The sequence below is a fragment of the Pipistrellus kuhlii genome, unplaced genomic scaffold, assembly GCF_014108245.1.
Source record: "Pipistrellus kuhlii isolate mPipKuh1 unplaced genomic scaffold, mPipKuh1.p scaffold_m20_p_12, whole genome shotgun sequence".
Lineage (NCBI taxonomy): Eukaryota > Metazoa > Chordata > Mammalia > Chiroptera > Vespertilionidae > Pipistrellus > Pipistrellus kuhlii.
Window position 1 is genome coordinate 4,521,951 of NW_023425427.1, and position 21,629 is coordinate 4,543,579.

Here is a 21,629-nt window from a genome sequence, read left to right on the forward strand (position 1 = left end):
GAACTCCCTCACAGCTCAGCTGTGGCTAACGTTGACTCTGCCAAGAACCAGAGATTAGACTACATTACAATCAATTTATAGACTTGGATTTGTACTGGAAGACAGATTTTCTTTAGAGCTGGTATTTGGTAGAGAGTTTTGAATGTCACAGGACTTGGTGGTCTTTATAACACTGTTATAAAAGCTAAGTTCCATGTGAGAAAGTTGTAAAACATCATAGCACCGTTGCTTCAACTTCAAAAGAAAAAAAGGCAATGATAAAAAGCTTTAATAATAGACTGAATGTGTTTTTATAGGCAACCAATTAGCATATTAATGAACCATTTAAATTTCTTTACTTAAAACCAATATTCAAGAAAGATGAACCCAAAATGCATACTCTTATTCTGACCAACATAACTAAATACAAATGAAGTCAATGGTGTATCCCATTAGCATGCTGTGATGTATGTCAGTAAAACGAGCCCTCCCCCACCCAGAGCCCTGGCCCCCTGGCAAACAGATAAATGATTGTGCACTGCGTGATGATACCGTTAGGTGAGAACTTTGGTTCATGCAGTCGGCTGCCATAGAGGTTGCACTCAAACCCTGCAGCCCCGGCACCCAAAGTCAGTCAGCGGTGGTGGCTCATGGCATCAGCCGTGCTCCTTCCACAACACCAGGTGAATACTGTGATCAGGCATGCTGGTGGCAAAGACCAAGCCCGTGTCATTGTGCCCATCCAGTCCATTCAGCCAGGAAGCTTCGCCTGCCAGGAAGCTTGAGCCTCTCTTTGACTTCCTGTACTCTGGCAGGGGCCAGCGGCTAATCAGGCTCTCTGTCCGCAAGTCCATGATATATAGGTAGCGGTTGTCAAACAGCAGGGCAAAGACATCTCCAAAACCAAGCAAGGCCAAGTTTGCTATCTCGGGAGTCTTGATAACTCTACAAGGATGAGAATAAGTAACATAAACCAGAAGGTAACTAACTTTGCTTTTGTTTATGCTACTGCAATCTTTTCTGGAGACATTTAAAAGCAATATACAATTCAAGCAAGTTTAGAGAGTTAAATGAAAGTTTTTGATAAAAAGGAAAATACAAGGACAAAAAGTTCAGCCTATTTTAAAACGGGGCGGGGGGGGGGGGAGGGAAGTGGGTAAGAATTCATAATAATATAACACAGGCATGTAAGGAGAAAGGCAGTATTTGATAAACAGTTGTAAAAGCACAAATGCCCATCCAAGATGGAAAGGATCTCTTGTATTCTCATGTGACATTTTCATTTCTAAGATGTAAAGACTAAAGTCCAGCCAGGATAAATATACTCTGTCTAAGGATTCACAACTAATCAAATACCAGAGAGAACTCAAATGTAAGAGTCAACTCTTACCACTAGGTGAAAAGATTTATTCATCAAATCCTTGAACACTACTCTCAGCAGGTAGCAAACACATAGGTTTTTCTTTAAAAGGGTAGGGACTAAAAATATTAAGTTTCCCAAGTAATCCAGAAACATTAATAATATATTCATAAGAATCTGCTAGAGAATATGGGAAGTTGGAAGGATAACCTTAACCTTCTCAGGTTCACAGTTCCCAAGACATCAATGACAAAGGTATAAAATTGGAAAGATCTAGGAAAAGGGTAGCACAGAAAAAACCTTAAGTCTCTGTTGTCTATACCTTTAGTGAGGTAAAAGATGGACAAGAAAAGTTGACATTATCTTTAGAGGCCCAAGGAAAAGCGCTACAAGAGGAATCTACAAATTCTGCCCTGGGCAGTAAGTTTGGGCCCCATGAAGGGCCGGGTTAACAGGGATGCTACCATCTAGTGTTATGTCCAAGAGTCAACCAGTCGGCAGGACCTGCTAACCAGGAAAAGCTAGAAATGGCTGAAGGAGATCGGCTAAGAGGGGGAGGAAGAGAATTGGCAGGGACAGAGAAAGTATACATAATCATCACCTTAAAGGAGTAAAGGATGTGTGAGAGGCAAGACAGTGCAAGCTCTAGAAGAGAGAACTAGGGCCCAAGGGAAGAGAATTACACAAGAAGCAGACTTCAGTTTGGTATTAGGGAGGGGATTAAGTAGTGAAGAAGGCCTGTTTCTCACACTCAACCTGTCCTGGACTGAACTTATTATTAACCAAACCTGTTTCTCTTCTTTATATCCGTGGTTGCTCATTCACCCAGTTGCTCAAGCTAGGAAACATGGCAAGCATCCACCTCTTTTCCTTACTGAAACCATAAATTCAAACACGGAGATCTACTGATTTTAACTATCAGAATTGCCACAATTCTAGGCTAAGACATCATCTTTCAACTGCAAAACTGCCAAGTGTTTTCAATTGGTCTCCCTATATCTATTCTTGGCCCCTTTCAATTAGTTAAGCTCACACTAAAATCTAATTCTATTAGCATCTCATCTAAATTTTAAACCCTTCTATGGCTCTCTACTGAACTCCCATCTTCAGCCACATTGGCGTTCTTACAGTTCCTTAAGTGCACGGGGCAGGCTCCTTCAGTCTCAAGGCCTCTAACCAGACTGGTCTCTCAGCCTACAATGCTCCTCACTGTGTCCCTGGCACTGAGTCAATGCAAATACTCATCCTTAGAGCTCAGCCCAAACTTCTTCCTCAAGGAAGCTTTCCTCATTCCTCAAACTAGGTGAGATCTCCAAGTACCTAATACTATGTTGCTCTTATCATAACCATCAAAACATCTACCTGTTATTAGCTATTTAATGTCAGTCTTCTATTCTGCTGGCTAGTAATTTCCAGTTTGGTAAGTATTTCTGCTAGTTCCCAGGGTACATCACAATGCCTAACACAGGGAGGTACTCAATAAATATCTGCTAATAAACAGAGCAATGGTGCAATGAACACAGACAAATAAAAATTCCTACAAAAGAGATCCGAAAGAAACTAGGAAAAACAGCAAGAAAATCTATTAGTCCCACATCAATGCAAAGCAGGAAATAATCAGCAACTTAGAAAACTAGGGGATAGAACTTTAGCCTGGTAAAGTGAGATGAGGTGACTCCAAAGACTGAAGCACAAATATGCTGGAGAATAAAATAGAAGTGTTTTTGTATGTGTGTGTGTGTATGTGTGTGTTTAATATTTTATTGATTTTTAGAGAGAGGAAGGGAGAGGGATAGAGAGCTAGATACACTTATGAGAGAGATACATCAATCAGCTGCTTCCTGCACCCCCTACTGGGGATGTGCCTGTAACCAAGGTACATGACCCTGACGGGAATTAAACCTGGGACCCTTGAGTCTTCAGGCTGAAGCTCTATCCACTGAGCCAAACCAGTTAGGGCAGAATAGAGGTTTTGTCTGGCTCACAGTAGCACTTTTTAATAACTTGAGAATTATAAAAGGACATCCTTGTGGTGCAGTCCCAGTTCAAGTGACTGCATTTTAGATGAATTGAACAATTTGCTGCCCTTTGTGCTTTCCTGTTTTCAGTTTGCTTCTAAGAGTAAGTAGCCCTACCTGGTCTTGGCAACTGAAGCCACAAGATTTGTACTAAGATTTCAAAAGAGGTTGATTTATTTGTGTTTGAGGGGAAGGGGAAGCAAGAGAAAAAATAGCCACCTTCAAAGAAAATCTGAACCTATCACTTCCTAGAAGTAAACAATCTTGTAGATTTACTATTTAAAACTAGTGGCTCCAAATACCAAAATCTAAAAGAACTTTCACCAGGACTCTGGACTCTACTGTATATTCAGAGTAAGAATACATGAGAAAGGATAAAATTAAAACCTTTAGAGACTCTAAGCATTTAAAAGATGGTGATACCTCTATTTTTACCTTATCTTTGCATCATTTCCTCCCCAATTTTAATTCAAAACATAAACAAAATTAAACTGCAAATGATCTGATTTCCCCATGATGACTGCTTAGATTTTTTCTTTGTAGAGTATCAAGTTCTTTCAAAAGTTCCTTCTCTGTGGCTTGTAGTATTTTAAGCACATGCTTGCTATATGACCCAGCTGTGGATAAATGGATGGATGGATGGATGGATAAATGATGGATGCTGAACTAGGGTGTGCTGTGGGATAATGGGCAAGGTCCCTATACTCTCTCCTCTTCAGTTTCCACATCTTCAAGATGAAGAGCTTGGACTAGTTTTCCAGGATCTGTTCTTTTATTCCTCAAAGCATAGACAGCTTGACAACCTAATTGATTAGAAATGTAGGTCTGCCTTCAGGGAGACATAAATGGGATTGTTACAACCTTTACGAGTAGAGAGACAGGGCCCATCAAAGTCCTGTTGGCTAATAGGCTCAGATCCCATATGAGCTGACCTCAAACAGTCATGCATAAAAACAATGAAGAGAATGTTCAATTTTCTCTACTTCCCCAAGCCATCATTTCCTGAACCATGCTGTGGAACACTAACTCTTATGTGCTGTTAATAAGTGTTCCTCAAAAAAAAAAAAAGGGGGGGGGGGGAGCTTTAGTACTATAAATGTTAGGTAAAGTAGGTTAAACAAATTCAAACAGGTTTCTTTATGTAGGACTTCTCAGAGCTATTAGTATTGAATACCTACCAGGTCTTGTGCTAGGTCATCATTATAGGCATTTCATTTACTCTTTATTTTACAGGTAAGAAACTAAGGCAGAGAGATTAAGAAACTTACACTTACACAATATGACACAGCTCATAAGCGATGGCACTAGATCTTAAATCAAGGTTTGTTTATCACCAAAGTAAGTTCTCTTAATCACCATATGGTGCTGGCTTCCATTAGACTCCAAATGCTAACAGATACCACCAATCTCCAAGAGTGGTCTCACGAAATTGTTTGTCCATGGACCTTTTCTTATTTATTTCTCTGCAAGTCTGTTTTTCTCTAAATACCTGTGTTTCTACTAGTCAACAGAAGGCCACTAAATCCTTTAATAAAAAATTTCAACTAATTAGGAAGCAGAAATTAAAATATTAGAGCTGGAGGAGTTGTAAAAGATCTTTTCATCTAAGACCCTCATTTTCCAGAAAAGCTTGTTAATTCTGAAAGAGGCAGTAACTCACAGTAAGGGGAACAATTAGAAACTAGGTTCTAGAATATAAGCCTTTCTAATTATGTTTCTAAAACATTTTTTTATGTCTGAGGTTTTCAGCATATAACCCTGTTTACAACTATGTAAAGATTTCCCCAAAGCAAGTGACTGGTTTACCCAACATTTAGTCTTTTCTTTAATATTAAACTGCAACAAAAAAATAAAGAAACCACAAAGAACTGTCAAAGGTAATGGTCCAAGGAAACATTACCTGAGAATATCATAACTGGCAAAGTCCCATTGGTAGAGGCCCAGTGCTGAACTACAGACGATGTATTTGCCATCAAAATGAAGTCTTGGCTGCAGGCAGATACTTCTATCTTCAGAGACAGACAGCGTCTTCAAGCACTTGCAGTTGATTTCTCTCCCAATTGGCCAAATCTACGGATAAAAGAAAATCAGGAGAGATGACAGATGCATCACCATAGAAAAGCCTGTCCCCTTAATGTGGCTTTTGCCTGCTGAAGTCAGATATAAAGTGAAGTAAACTAGAAAAACAGATTTTACAGTTGAGTTCAAACTCTGATTCTATATGTATGTGCTGTGCTGCCTTGGATTAAATACTTAATCTCTCTGAACCTCAGTACCCACAATGAGGATAATAATGTCTACCACATGGAACAATTTAAAGTTGGACTAAGATTACTTTTTTCAATTTTTTTTAGTATACAAATAAATGTTTATGTTTTCATAGTTCAGACCTAAGAATTAAGGAGGGTAGAAGATACATGTCATAAAAAAACAGAATACATTAAAGATTATTTTCTGTGGATTTTCTTTTCTTCATTTAAAAATTAGTTAGCCCTGGCCTGTGTGGGTCAGTTGGTTGAGCACTGTTCCATGTACTAAAAGGTTGCCAGTCGATTCCCAGTCAGGGCATATGCCCAGGTTGGGCTCGATCTCCAGGAGGCAGTGGGTGGATGTTTCTCTCTCACACTGTGTTCTCTCTCTCCCTCTCTAAATAAAAAACAAAACACACACACACACACACACACACACGTAAAACAAATAAAAATCAGGGTTTTAAACTGCCCATAACATAGAGATAATTAATAATCCCCCTGTCTTAGACTAAGACATTTCTGTCTACGTACTTTAAAATTTAATTTTAATTTTAATGTTCTTATACTGGCTAGTCCTTCTTTGATGACAATAGAAAAAAACTTACCTTGATCTCATATTTGTCTGCACTTAAGAGGATGTAGTCTCCAGGGCTGTGCAAGAGAGACTTAACTTTGCACTTCTGCAAAACTACCTAGAAATATAAATATCCACATTACAGAAAGATCTTTTTAATGCTACTGCTACATTGCTTTTTTAAAAAATTAAAATATGAAAAAGTTTGAAATGATATTGTATGCTAAAGTAGCTGAGCTAAAACTCTATGACCAAGTTAACCTCCACCAAGGGTTTTATTACAACCAGAGTCTCTAAATTATCAGCAGAATCTAAAATGTCTAATGTTGGCAGCATTTAATCGTGGCTTTAGTCTGAAAGCAAAAATTAGGACTGGTTTTAAAAACTGTAAAATGTTACTTTATAGCAGTGGTCAGCAAACTCATTAGTCAACAGAGCCAAATATCAACAGTACAACGATTGAAATTTCTTTTGAGAGCCAAAGTCCCATTGGTAGAGGGGCCAAAGTTTCAATCACAATCACACTGTATGTGCACACCCACATGTGGTATTTTGTGGAAGAGCCACACTCAAGGGGCCAAACAGCCACAGTTTGCTGACCACTGCTTTATAGAAAATGGGAGGAACAGAAAAAAGCCCACAGACATAGAAATAAATATAAATCATCTGTTTTCATAAGCATGTGCATTATAAAGGAAAAATTTGAAAGAAAAAAAATACTGCATTCCATCTTTACAGCAATCTTTTATTGAAAACTAGAAAACATCACAATACTCTTCTAAAGATCCTATACATGTTTATTTATTCTACTTCTTGCAATTATTTTCTTTTTCAAAATGAAAGTGGCTTTTCTGATTAAAAAAAGAAATACACTTATCCTAAAAGGAAAAAAATGACCCACAATTCCACAAGAAATAATATGTCTTCTACATTTTGGTGCATAAACACATTAAGAAAATGGTATCATATTCTACATAGTTTTTTGTATGTGACCTGTTTTATTTGCTCCCTGTACATACCTATTATACTGTAGGCATCTTTCCATGTCCATAAGTCATTCATATTTACAGGGTCTTTAACTGTTGTACATCATCATGCTTGGTGGTTGCATTTATCCATTTTATGGCTTACCCACCACTTCTAAGGCAGCATGCACCATCTCCCGTCTCCTATCCCCACAAAACTTGATGTTAAGGAGATTTCTTTTGCAAGTCTTCCTACCTTGGTAACCCATTCCGTGTGCCCGGTGAGTGTGTTCAGGCATGTCCCAGCAGATAAAGCCCATACTTTCACAGTGAAGTCTGCAGAGCCACTCACCAAGATATCAAGTTCATCATTGTAGTCGACACTAAATACTAATATATAACAGATACAAAGTTAAAACATGCTTGTCTGAGTCTTTTATAATAGAGTTTAATAGTGTTTATTCTCCCTAGTTGACCAATTTTATAATTTCTCAACCAGAGTACAATAAGAATGGTACCACTCAACTAGAAACTTTATGAAAAAAATTATATCCATTTCAAAATTCTTGTTATTGTTTATTATTCTAAGAATGGAAAAGTCACTGAACTAATCACCTTTTATGCCTGTGTTAGCTTCCAAGTGAGAGGCAAAACCAGTGTTGGAGATGATGCAATTCTTCTCCAGAATGTCTGCCTGACACTACAGAAAACTTATCTAACTTATGCAGGGAAATAGAACTAGGTGGCCCTAGTCATATTTACACTATTTATTGCAGTTAGACAAAACATCAAGTATATAAGCTGCAAACCAATATCTATACTCAAGAAAAGCCATTGTAATGAGAAAACAAAACACAAACAAGGATCTCAAAGGTCAGACTAAGACATTCTCTCAAAACTGTCTGCATTTCTTCACAGCTATACCTCCAGCACCTAAAGCAGTGCCTGAGTATATAGCAAGTGCTCAAATATTTGTTTTTCAATGTTTACCAAACTCTAAAGGTATATTAGAGACCCAAAGATAAAGACAGTGGTCTTTTCTTTAAGGACCTCAATCTAAGTAAGCAGTGGAGGATGTAGGGGAGGGGAAAGTTACCTCTTGCTAAGGAAATACCAAGGACTAACTCTGCCGAGGGGTATCAGGGAGGACGTCAGGGAAGAGGCAATATTGAAGATGGGCGCTGAGGATGAGTAGAGTTTATTAAGAAAAGAAAGAGGCCGGGACCGGTTTGGCTCAGTGGATAGAGCGTCGGCCTGTGGACTGAAAGGTCCTAGGTTCGATTCCAGTCAAGGGCATGTGCCTGGGTTGCAGGCACATCCTCAGTCGGGGGTGTGCAAGAGGCAGCTGGTCGATGTTTCTCTCTCATCGACGTTTCTCTCTCTCTGTCCCTCTCAATTCCCCTCTGTGTAAAATCAATAAAATATATATTAAAAAAAGAAGAAAAAAAGAAGAGAGAACATTGCAGGTAGAGGGAACAGCAAAGGCATGGAGTTAGGAAAAGCCACAGTATCTTCAAATACTAATTTCTACAATAAACAAGTGGTAGCAGAGAGTAGGGGGAAAATGTATGGAATGAAAAACAAAAATGGAAAAAAAATTTGCTTTTAGCAATAAAACAGCTAGGTTTACTTTAAAGAATTACTGAATACCAGGTATGGTGCAAGGAACTTGGGGACCTTAAGGTGAAGGAGACAGGTAGTATCCTTGTCTTTTTGGAGCTTATGACCTGGTGAGGAAATCAAGATTATCATACTTACTTGTATGGTGAGTGTTATGACAAAAATACAGATTATAGGAAACCTACAGCAGACTCGACTTGTTAGGGAGTCCAGGAAGGCCATTCATAAAATGTGATACTTAAGAGCATTATGTGACTTCCAGGGATGAATGCAGTGTGCACATGGAGGAAGGGAGTTGCTGTACAAGAGGCTGGAAAACAGCTCAATGATTCCTGGACAAAATTCCAAAATACAATGCACAGAGGAAGCAGCTCAGGTCTCTAGGCTATCATCAAATTCAGCTTCTACAAATTAAGGCTGCTGTAAAATTATTGGGAAATATTCTGTTTCTTTCACCTTATCTCTAGGTTGTGGCTTGTTATTGTCAACCAAGGTCCAATTCAACAGATCATAGAAATCACTCCAAAAGATTTTAGCTCTATTTCTACAAATAAAGTAGACTGAATATATACCAGTAAGTGTAGGACTTACTCAATTTGGAGGTAAGGAACCTGATGAAGGCAAAGGGGACTGACTGTTCAACAGGATATAAATGAAATAGGAGAGAAAAACTGTCCCCTCACAGAATAAGCATATATAGATAGAGGGTTTTTTTAAAATATATTTTATTGACTTTTTACAGAGAGGAAGAGAGAGAGATAGAGAGCTAGAAACGTCGATGAGAGAGAAACATCGACCAGCTGCCTCCTGCACACCCCCTACCGGGGATGTGCCCGCAACCAATACATGCCCTTGACCGGAATCGAACCTGGGACCTTTCAGTCCGCAGAGCCAAACCGGTTTCGGCTAGAGTTTTAAAATAGTACATGGAAAGATACCAAATAATAATGACTTGAATAAAGAGATTAATTGTCATGACTGAGAAAGGAGAGGGGAGAGTGCAAGTTAAGTTAAAAAAAAACAAAACAAAAAAGTTACCACATTCTTGCTCCTGGCTTTACGGAATGAGAGTAAAATAACTATGTAAACCCTTGGAAAAGGGCAACCCACCAGCCCCTGTGTGCCCCCGAAAGTGCTGGGTCCTGGCTCCGGAACTCCATTCCCAGCAGGCCACAGTGTTGTCAAAGGAGCCTGTCACAAGTTTCTGCTCATCAAACTTCACTGCTGCACAAGTATGAGTCTGTATGCCATACACGCACTGCCCTGTGCTCACATCCCACAGTTTTGCAGACAAGTCATCTGACCCTTCAAGAGAAAAACAGAGTGATTAGTAAGAAAACAATGAAGAAGGAAAAGCAATTTCCAAACCAAAGTATTCTTAAACAAGAATCTCTGGGGTCACTTCCTTTAGCATTCCCACTTTATAGCAGAGAAAACCAAAGCATGGAGTATAACGGGACTTATTCAGAGTCACCAAAATGGTGTTAACAACATGGGGGCTGAATACAAGCTTTTGGTTTAGTCCTTTCCCCGTAACTGTCCAGATTATAGAGAAGTGTTAGACTAAAGCATCCCTTGGTACTTCCACTTATAAAATATCATAAAATGTCTCACCATCCTGAGCTCTGATTTGAGTTTGAAGTCATAGGCATTACCTATGACTGCGTGTGTATACTTGCTTGTTTGTCCATTACCCAACAACCCTGAACAAATAAAGAACGCTATTAGAACTGTTGCTAAAACATGTTCTACTCTATGGCAAGTCAAAGAGGAGCCTCAGATCACAGATTAACTTCTGAGAAGTTTAACTGCTAATTTCTTGGGCCATCTTGAAATGTGTAAAGGAACCTCTAAGATAACCAAGAATAAATTATTACCAGGCATCCACAACAACCCAACAATGAGCTTATAAAGCTTCTTAAGGTTCTGTAGAAAAAGTAGTTTTATTTCTGCCTCTGATGACAATATTAAATTGATCACAGTGACAATTCAGAATTTTGCTTTAATTATATTTAAAATCCTAATTACTAATATTTCACATTTTACCGTTAGAATAGAAAAGTAGTAATAAGAATCGAAGGGCCCTAGCTGGTTTGGCTAGGTGGATAGAGCAGCAGCCTATGGACTGAAGGTCCTGGGTTCGATTCCAGTTAAGGGCACATGTCCGGGTTGCAGGCTTGATCCCCAGTAGGGGGTGTGCAGGAGGCAGCCAATCAATGATTATCTCTCATCATTGATGTTTCTAGCTCTCTCTCTCCCTCGCCCTTTCTCTCTGAAATAAAAATTTAAAAAAAAAAAAATCGAGGGAAATTTTGAGGACACAAATATCATCACTATGACAAGGACACAGTAGTCTAGAGAAGCACCAAGTAACCCATTGCCAAAAACCCCAAATGACTAAATTAACACCAGCCACAATTCTACCTTTAATGTTCGGTCAAGAGTCACTGTTTCAGACAATGGAAAAATAACTATCACTATGAAAGAAGTAAAGAATTAATTTTAACCTAGGCAAACCCTATGAGAATACACTGAAATGGAAACTTTACTGTTTAGGGACTGTTTTCTCTCTATATTTGGTTGGTGTTCTCAGTGGGGATATAAGACATCAGAATTATCTGGGGAGCTATATCAAAGCACATATGCAGGGCCCTACCTTCAGAAATTCTAAAATTAGAATATCTGAGGAGTCCAATAATCTTAAAAGCTTGCCAAGTGATTCTAATGTATGAGCAGTATGTTGAGAACCAATATTCTGGAATAGTGCTATTCAATAGAAATATAATGCAAGCCATGTATTTTTAAATTTTGATTTTTTATTGAAAAAGTAAAAACACAAAAATTTAATATAATTTAACGTTAAATTACCATTTCAACATATAATCAATATAAAAATTATTAAGAAAATGCTAGCCCTAGCCGTGTGATTCAGTGGATAGAGCATCAGCCTACAGACTGAAAGTTCCAGGGGCTCGGATTCCGGTCAAGGATCCATGCCCGGGTTGCGGGCTTGATCCCCAGTAGGGGGGGTGCAGGAGGCAGCCAATCAAGGATTCTCTCTCATCACTGATGTTTTTCTCTCACCCTCTCTGAAATCAATAAAAAAATATACTAAAAGATAAATAAAATGTGTTATATCCTGTCTTTGAAATCCAAAAATGAGTATTTCACATCTCAGTATGAACTAGCCATATTTTATTTTATTTTTTTAAAATATATTTTATTGATTTTGTACAGAGAGGAAGGGAGAGAGATAGAGAGCTAGAAACATAGATGAGAGAGAGAGTCATCGACCAGCTGCCTCTTGCACACCCCCTACTGGGGATATGCCCGCAACCAAGGTACATGCCCTTGACCGGAATCGAACCCGGGACCTTTCAGTCCCCAAGCCGACGCTCTATCCATTGAGCCAAACCGGTCTCGGCTGAACTAGCCATATTTTAGTCCTCAAAAGCTGTTAAGTGCTAGTGGCTAGCCATTAAGTGTTACTGGACAGTGCAGCCTTCAGCGAGTCATATCTTTTTGCTGGTATAGGGTTTTATCTTCAATGATGCTACAATAGAATTAAATGAATGCTTTGAATTATTTTTGACACAGCATGATTTTCAGTATGCAAACCTGATTAATTTAATCAGAATAAAAATAACAGCCCTAGTTGGTTTGGCTCGGTGGATAGGTCAGCCTGCAGATTGAGGGGTCCCAGGTTCAATTCCGGTCTAGGGCATGTACCTTGGTTGCGGGCACATCCCCAGTAGCGGGTGTGCAGGAGGCACCTGATGGATGTTTCTAATTCTCTCCCCCTCTCCCTTCCTCTCTGTAAAAAATCAATAAAATATATTTTAAAAAAAAATAACAGAACATAGAGACCCACCTACAGAATAACTGCAAAATGCAAGATTGGGCCCAGTTTTTATAAATATTAACTTTCTGGGTAGTTAAATAATTCAGTGAGTGTGTCCCATTTACTTCTGCTTCAAGTAAGTGAAGTTTTCATTGTACTTCAAAAGTAAAGTTTGAGTCCTGGCTGGTTGCTCAGTAGTGAGAGCCCATGGACTGAAGGGTCGCAAGTTCAGTTGCAATCAAGGGTACATAGAATTGAATTATTTATTTTGGTTGCAGGCTTGATCCCCAGTGCTGGCGGGGCATGTGCAGGAGGCAATCAATCAATGTTTTTCTCTCTCTGACTCTCTCTCTCCCTTCCATTCTCTCTAACAATCAATGGAAAAAATACCCTCAGTGAGGATTAAACATACATACACAAATGTAAAGTTTGATGAGATTTTTTAAAGCTAGAAGTGGTTCTGAAAATGAGTCAACTGCCAGTCTTTACCTAAGTACAAGTGAGTTAACACTGCATCTCAAGCTTTAAAAAAATTGTTAAATACCTGCCATTGATTATGAGGCAAAAAGGACATGGAAAAGCCATCACCACAACTAAGAAAATACATTAAAGAATAAAAGAACAAATGATGTTCCAATAATCATGCTTATAGGAAAACAGGGTAAGCATGGAGTAACTTCAGTATGACAAACAAAACCAGGAAGTGCCTTACATTTAATGTTTATTTTATAAAACAAACTATTTTGGGTAATATAACAAAATGTGTATCCTCAATGAGTCAGAAATAAAAATTTAAAACAATCATGAGAAATAATCTCTCTCTTAACTATTAAAAATATTAAAATTGGCCAAGACCGGTTTGGCTCAGCAGATAGAGCGTTGGCCTGCGGACTGGAAGGTCCCAGGTTCAATTCCGGTCAAGGGCATGTACCTTAGTTGTGGGCACATCCCCGGTAGGGGTTGTACAAGAGGCAGCTGATGGATGTTTCTCTCTCATCGATGTTTCTAACTCTCTATCCCTCTCTCTTCCTCTCTGTAAAAACTCAATAAAATATATTTTAATAAAAAAATATATTAAAATTGGCCAGTATGGTTGAATAGTTAGAGTCTCTTGATTCCCAGTCAAGGGCATGTATCTGGATTCCATCTTCAGCCCTGGTGGGAGTGCATGTGAGAGGCAATCAATGGATGTGTCTCTCACACTGATGTTTCTCTCGCTTTCTCCACTTCTTTAATATATATATGTATACATTTTTTAAAATATATTTTATTGATATTTTACAGAGAGGAGGAAGGGAGAGAGATAGAGAGTTAGAAACGTCGATGAGAGAGAAACATCGACCAGCTGTCTCTTGCTCAGCACCTACCAGGGATGTGCCAGCAACCAATGTACATGCTCTTGACCAGAATCGAACCTGGGACCCTTTAGTCCGAAGACCGACGCTCTACCCTGAGCCAAACTGGTTTTAGCTGTAAACATTTTTAAATAAATATTAAAATTCAATCTGATAGAACTCTGAGGGAGAAGCAGGTTATTTAAGACTGCTGTAGGCATGGCATCAATTCAACCTATCTGGAAAGGATACTAAGAGGAGCTATAAAATCATTCATATTTCTGGATCTGATGATTCTACCTTAAGACTTCTGCCCCAAATAAATAATTCAAGGGGAAAATATGCAAACAAGACATTTACTTGTTTGCATATTAATGGAAATGGCTACATAATGATGATATATTTACACAAAAGAACAGTATACATTATGAAAAATAGTTTAATAATTTAGGTAATACTCAAACATTTACTAGAAATTATCTTGGATGAAGAAAGAACACAAAGTATCCCTATATGTTATATACAAAAAAAGCGAATATGTATTGGGGTCATTGATAAGAATTGCTGAGAGTCATTTGAATCACTAAGAATTATTTACAATGCCTATCAAAATATACTGCTTAAAATGTGGGCAGTGACTATAATTGTATGTAGAAACACATACCCATTATAATTGGAAGATATACATAATCTTAAATTTTAATGATATTTGTTATATGAAATTACTGGTAGTTAAAATATCCACTGTATTTGTTCCCATGCCCAAACTCTTAACTTCTAATTCTTCTTAGCACCACAGGAATTTAAAACAAGAAAGATCTGCCTTCTTAACTAGGACAGACAAAGAAGGAAACAAAAAACAGAGAGGTTGTAATTCTTCCAAGAAGATCTAACTACTTGCTTGGACTAAACTCAACTTCAATGGTTTTTCCCCAAAATCACTATTGGGAAGGGAAAAAAAGAGCAGTTCCAGGGTTCCTTACCTGTACACAGAAGTCCATCTTTGTAATAAAGTGCATACACTCTGGCACTGTGTCCAATTAATGATGAGGTTTCAAAGGCTTCATGGTCCTCCAGTTGCTTCATCCTCAAAATAGCCTTCAAATAAACCTTCTTCCAGTGCAAAGCGTCCTGAACAGAATCATCTATCTGCCAGCCCAAATTTCTACACGCAATCTGCCACACCTCTGTACAGGCACTTATCACCTTATTCCACTGTTTAGAGACGAGGCAGCATGTGAGTAAAGTCTGAGGATCGAGCCATTTTAACAAATAAAAACTGAGCTCCAAGGGCAGGAGTTTGAGGAAGTCCCGCTTGAGGAGAGTCTCCAGGTTATTAGAGAGGTGCCTGAGCTGGACTGCCCCACTCAGACTAATCAGGTGATCCAGAGTTTCATTTTTCTGCAAGTCCGTCAGAGAAAGAAATGTAACAGAAATGTTATCAAGCCATGTCTCAAAGTCCTTTCTCTCCATAAGGTTATGGAAAAATTTACCTGTGGCACATCAAAATATTGTATTAGTTCTGCTCAAAAGACCGTTCAAGCAAGACTACTAACAAATGAAGTATTAAAAATTAGTATAAAAATTTTGGCATTACAACTTTATGCTTAGTTACAACATTACAACTTAACAGTTAATACACTGTATCAACATTTTTCCATGCACACAAAAGAAAATACATTTGAGAAAACATTCTTTAACAAATCATGATCTCTAAAACATAAGTCAATGAAACTTATGTTGATGTGTGTGACTTGCTCCTTTTGAAGTCTAGCACATGCTACATGCATTTTCACAAAGATTTACAAAGCATTCATTCATTATGAAAACAATGTATTTTATATAATATGCTCCTCCTTCATCAAAATCATCACAACATGATTCCCTTAATATATTCTATTTAGACATTAAAAATCACAATAATAAGCACCATGGTGTGACAACCAGAAAGCAAGTCTGGAGCAACAACCTGACACATTAGTTATCATGCTAGATACACTTTGACCTGAACCAAAACCACAGAACTCATTGCTGGCTTTTGTAATAGATGTACAGGCATAAATGTTTGGGGAAGAAAAATAAGCAGATTTAATAAGCTAGGTAGCTCAGGTATTCTGGTTCTGCCACTTCCTTTATGGCACTGCCTGTTAGAACATGAGTTACCAAAAGCCTTATTTGGCCTTACGCAGTCTATTTTTTATAAGCCTCATGTGAGTTGGTGACAAATCTTAACCATGTGCCCCAGAGTTGTGTGTGTCTTAGAAGTCTGAACAAATTAGTATTTTTGATGCTTACAAAACACCAAAAACCAGGTATCATCTCCACTTTGCAGACATGGAAGTTACAGATCAGAGGAGATAAGTGATTTGCCTATAGTCAACAGAGCTAAAACAGCAGCAGAACAGACTGGAAGCCAGTGCTCTCAAGATCAGTAATTTTCCAACCAGATCAAGCTGTCTCTCTCTGAAGTCAGCTACAACCAGGAGCATCACAACCTTGTAATGCGATCTGGGGGCCATCTGGGGGCGAGGTGCCTTTGTGATTATACCACCTACCCCCTTAGGACAATGACAAATTGCTCCAGGGCTAACTGGAACAAAAAATTTGCAGTATCTAGCAATACAGCGTGTCAAAGTGTCAAATCACTTCTAACAATGGGGACTAAACTAACGGATAAAGAACAAAAATAAAGCAAATCAGTAAAAACCATTTTCCCCAAGATTGGCCATATGTTGATAGTGCTGGGTGATGAAGATCTATTATTCTCTTTATTTTTACATGTTTAACATTTCCATGATTAAAAAAAGGAAAAAAACATTCCTTCTAATCTGATCAATTTTCTACCAGATTATCAGACTAATTTTTAAAATGTCCAAATTAATATGGAAGAGGAAAATAAATTCCTTCCTATATATGTCTATACAAAAAGCTAGATCTCATCTTTAACTTTGTTAATGCAAGGTGAGTAAGAATGATTTTTATTAATTTCCCCAATATTAAGTTGGCAAGAATGTTATTAGGCAAAAAAAAAAAAAAAAAAAAAAAAAAAAAAAATAGAAGCAACTAATTATTTAATCTAGTTTTGTTTTTTAGAACTTTAAAATAATGCTCTTGAAGTCTCAGGGTTTGGGCTAGGTAGGATTTATTAATTTAAGAACTTGATTGGCTGCCAAAAAATAATCAGTTCACCAAAAGTTTTATCAATTTAAAACAAGATAACAAGCCTCTCAAACCTAACAATCAATCTATAACACTTCAAAAAAATTTTTACTTTAAAAAAAGGCATTCACAGCAAGACAAAAACAACCCTTTTAGATGAACATTTATACAATGTCACAACAGCTAATAACTTAATATTGGCCAATTAAAAACATACATCAAAACATCTGCCAGAATAATTTTTTAGTGAAAAAGGGAATAGTTTCCTCTAACACCTACACTCATAAAATTTTCCACATATTCATTACAAAAATGCTTCCATTAATGAAAACGGAATTGTTATTTAAATGGCCACAAGACAAATTTATAATACCCAAGAAAACATGGTCAGGTTCCCATTATTCCTACTTAAGAGACATCCTACAGCATGCCATGTGCCCATGACACCACAGAAGACAGGAACAAGATTTTCAGTGAGCATCATTATTTAAAAAAACAAACAAACAGCCATTTCTAAGAATTCTGTATTCTCCTAACTCCTAAGAAAATTTTCCCCAAATCCTTACAATTAGAGAGTGCCCGTTAAGCTACTGAACCTCTTATGGGTGGCTGTTTTTTAGTTCTTCATCTCTGACTGTCATAAAAAATAAAAAGAATCTTTATTTTAATAAAGCAATCCCATTAACTCAGCAGAATGCATGATTTAAAAACACCATTCTGATTTCTTCTAGAGCTTTTCCAGAGACGACAAGAACAGTTTAGTTTGGTATCCCTATAGCTGTAATAAATAGAATTGGCATTCTATTTATTAAAAATTTCTGCATCATGAAAAAAACCAAAACACCAGTTTTCACTTTTCTAAAAAAATTAACCAACTTTGAAGGGAATTTTCTTAAGGCCACAGGCTAAACTGACCACATTTAGAAGAAAGCTTCTAGGAGTATGCACTATGTACTGGCAGCATTAAGGCCCCAAAAGGAAAAACTTCAGGAAGTGGGATTTCAATTCAGTGTGAGGCAGAGCTTTTAAATCACCAGCGCTTTTTAATAATGGAACAGCTGCCTCCAGAGTAGTGAGATTCCACTCCCGGGAACAGTCAAAGACAACTGGATACAAAGGCAGAATGAAGATGCTTTAAAGTCAGTCAAAATGTTTACTGATTCAGCTATCACTCACGCTGAGAGTTGTGAAAATCAGAAATAGGGCAGGGACATGCTTAGCACAGAGCTCAGTCGTAACCCAAATGGCACTTTTGTTATAAACACCTAGCAGAAAAAGTTTTTAGTGACCCTGAGACTGAAAGGGATGTGAGCACTAACATCCCTTTGAACTCACAAAGTTTCTCTTAAAATGGCTTAAGATATATGGAAGAAAATATATCTTAGTGGGAATTTAATTTTAATAATTAAGAGCAGTTATCAACTTGGGGCTAGTTTCCCACCAGGTGTATTTTTCTCTCCACTCTACCCACACTCATGCTACCTGGCACTTTTCCCTCCGTTTAAGACTACACATCAAACTTGCCCTCCTGCCCTCAATCACAAAGCTCTGAAATGGGTGGTGTGATAAAAAGACTCCTAAATGGGAGACATTACCTCATTTGGTTTTCACAACCTTGTGTAAGGTATCAGTACTACTGCCCTTAACTAATAAGTGAGGACATTTATGGCCCAAGAAGTGGAGTGACTTTCCTAGGGTCCCACAGAAAGCAGCGGGCTCAACATCTTGCCCTGCCCCCACCCTCCCAAAACAAAAAAAAATCTCTACCTCTAGGTCTTATATAGAGAGATGGCATTCTGGGTAAAACATGGTGAATGCATGTACCTCTCCTCCACCAGCACCTGGCCTGGTCAAGGGCAAAAGCAAGACCTTTGTTTTTTGGGGGGAGGCTTCACCTTCCTCTTACCAAGCATAGTCAGCAGTTAAGAAGCACAGAGGCTTTCCCATACACGGAATATCTTTTCAACATTCAAGAAGCTGGTAACACTGGTTGTCTCCAGAGGAAACTGAAGAGCTGAGGAATTAAGAGTAAGGGCCCCCCCCCTTCTTTTTTAAGTTGAAAACTACGTGAACATATTATCCATCTAAAAGCTTTGAAATAATACAAATAGAATAAAAAATAAGGGCTCTGCCACTCCACTTGCTGTCGGGTGTCCCTGGGCAAATCACGTCACCTGTTGCAAAAGCCCAGTTTCCTCACTTGTAAAATCAAGTTGTAGCCACTTGTAACCATGAACAACGCTGCCTACAGGGATGTTTGTATACTGTATGTGAAACGTTTAGCACCGTACCTGACACACTGGTAAGCCTACAAGAAATACCAGTAACCACTGTCATTAGCATCAATACTGTCACTTTATTTCAAGCAGCACCCAACATACACACCTGTTTCCATGGCATACCCACACCTACGGCGCAGTCCCTCACGTTAGTACAGCGCTTGCACTTCATACACCACCTTTCCACACTTCATCTTTCAACCTCAGGGCAGCCCTGGAGCGTCACTGCCAACGCATTTCGCAGCCAAGGAAACTGAGGCAGTAACTCCGAGGCTCCATGTTCCCAAGTCTAACATCAACTCCAGAGCCCTTCCACCCGTCCGTGGCTCCCGGGTCCCCGGCTCCGGGAGCGTGTTCCGCGCGGCACTGACCTGAGCGAGCGCCCCAGGGCCCGGGACCTCGCGCGGGGCCCACACCGACCAGGCGCGCTCCGGCCGCCAGAGCCTCGCAGCGGCCGGGTCCGCTCCACAGCCATGGCGCCTGCAGGGAGAAAAACAACAACGGCCGGGGGCGCGGCGGGTCAGCAGAAGCTCGGGCGGCTGCGAACCCCCTCCCCGACCGGCCCCGCCTCGTACAGAGAACAGACCTGGACCCGCGGCCGCCGCTCTCCGTCCGCTACCCAACCGGGGAGCGGCTTCCGGTGCTGCTTGCGTCATCTCCGTGCGTCCCTCCGCCCGCGGCGCCCAGCGGACGCGGCTGCACTTCCGGCCCCCGCCTCAAGGGGGAAGCAGCAGGCTGAGAGCGGCGAGGGCGGCGGAGCATGCGCAGTACGGTTCTCTCGACAGTTGTGGAGCCTGGACCTAAGCTTATTTCCAGAATATGGGACTATAGCCAGCGCATTTATGTTCCAATCTGGTCTTGCTCCAACTCTGAGGCACTTTTTCCGTTATTCTCACTTCGTGGAGGAGACGGAGGAGAAGTTAAGAGACATGTCCAAAGTCAAACAACCTACTAAGCACCTATTATGTCTCAAACGTTTATTATGTTCAAGGGATAGGGTTAGTGAACAAAAAGCACAAAAATCCTGACCTTCTGAGGCATATCTCCTAGTGGGAGAGACAGACAAATAAATAAGACATGATGCAAACTTTAGCAAGTGCTAAGGAGAAAAAATTAAGGTTGGTGAGGGAAAGAAAGAGATTACTCAAGATTATTACTTGAACCTCAACTCTTAAACTCTCTGGCTGTGCTCACAGCCTAGTTACTTAACCTCTGGTTTTATTTTCCTCATCTGATCATTTTGAGAACTAAGGAGATGAAACAATCTTTAGTGTCAAGCTACTTTTTATGTTATTTTCAATTCCCACCACAACCCTACATGCTAGTTACTATTATCAGCTCCATTTTTAGAGATAGAGAAACCCAGGTCAAAAGAATATTCTAACATAGGCCTTCTTCAGAGCATATGTATCTTTATCTCTCCGTAAGGGCTCATAAATCTCATGTACGAGTGTGCACACACACATACACACACATGCGTGCACACGCACACTACATGCATCTTATACCAGCAGTGTCCAATAGGACTTTCAGCAACGGTATTCTCTATCTGCACTGTCCAATAGGGCAGTTAGTAACCTCTGGTGGCTCTCAAACACTTGAAAATTACCTAATGTGACTAAGGAAATAAAATCTTAATTGTATTTAATTTTAATTAATTGAAGTTTTGACCCTGGCTGGTAGCTCAATTGATTAGAGCACCATCCCAATATGCGTGGTAGGACACACATAAGAATCAACCAATGAATGCATTAAATAAGTGTAACAACAAATCTCAATATCTCTCTCTCTTTCTCTCTCTCTCTCTCTCTCTCTCTCTCTCTGCTTTTTTGCTCTCTCAAAAGCAACAAAAATAATTAAATGGTCAGTGTGGGCCCTGTGCGAAGTCCTGGGACCATGTGGCTTATGGCTACTATGCTGGACAGCTCAGTTGAGTGATATAGGCATAACACATAATATAAATGTAAGACAGTCACATATACAGTTAGTGTTGAGCAGGACTCCAAATAGCCTGGATCCATCTACAGTACTTGAAACATGGGAAATGAAAAATGACTGTGTGGGGTGGAGCCAAGTATGATGTCCTAGAAAGTTAGGTCTCAAGAGAGCACATTTGATTTAGTAGGCAACAGGATGACTCTGCAGGCTTCTAAGACACAGAGTCACTATTAACAACATTTTAAGAAAATGTAGGAAGACATGAGTACACCGATCAGATAACCCCCATGAAAGAGAAGGCAGTACTAAG

General features: G+C 39.2%; 1 protein-coding gene across 4 annotated transcripts; it reads right to left on the reverse strand.

Annotated features, from left to right (window-relative positions):
* Positions 1-252: 252 nt before the first annotated feature.
* Positions 253-20,103, reverse strand: FBXW2 (F-box and WD repeat domain containing 2). 4 transcript variants are annotated; one of them, XM_036432847.2, is made up of 9 exons: positions 19,968-20,102; positions 19,753-19,861; positions 19,488-19,625; positions 14,927-15,344; positions 9,879-10,073; positions 7,405-7,538; positions 6,215-6,301; positions 5,258-5,427; positions 253-924 (listed from the first exon to the last, which is right to left on the reverse strand). In XM_036432847.2, the coding sequence occupies exons 3-9, from the start codon at positions 19,551-19,553 to the stop codon at positions 636-638; spliced, it is 1,359 nt and encodes a 452-aa protein (XP_036288740.1). In that variant the 5' UTR covers positions 19,554-19,625; positions 19,753-19,861; positions 19,968-20,102; the 3' UTR covers positions 253-635. The 4 variants fall into 4 exon arrangements, with proteins under 4 accessions (XP_036288740.1, XP_036288739.1, XP_036288738.1 ...); XM_036432846.2 differs by lacking the exon at positions 19,488-19,625 and having other exon boundaries at positions 14,927-15,436; positions 19,968-20,103; XM_036432845.2 differs by having other exon boundaries at positions 14,927-15,436; positions 19,488-19,861; positions 19,968-20,103.
* Between the last annotated feature and the right edge of the window lie 1,526 nt (positions 20,104-21,629).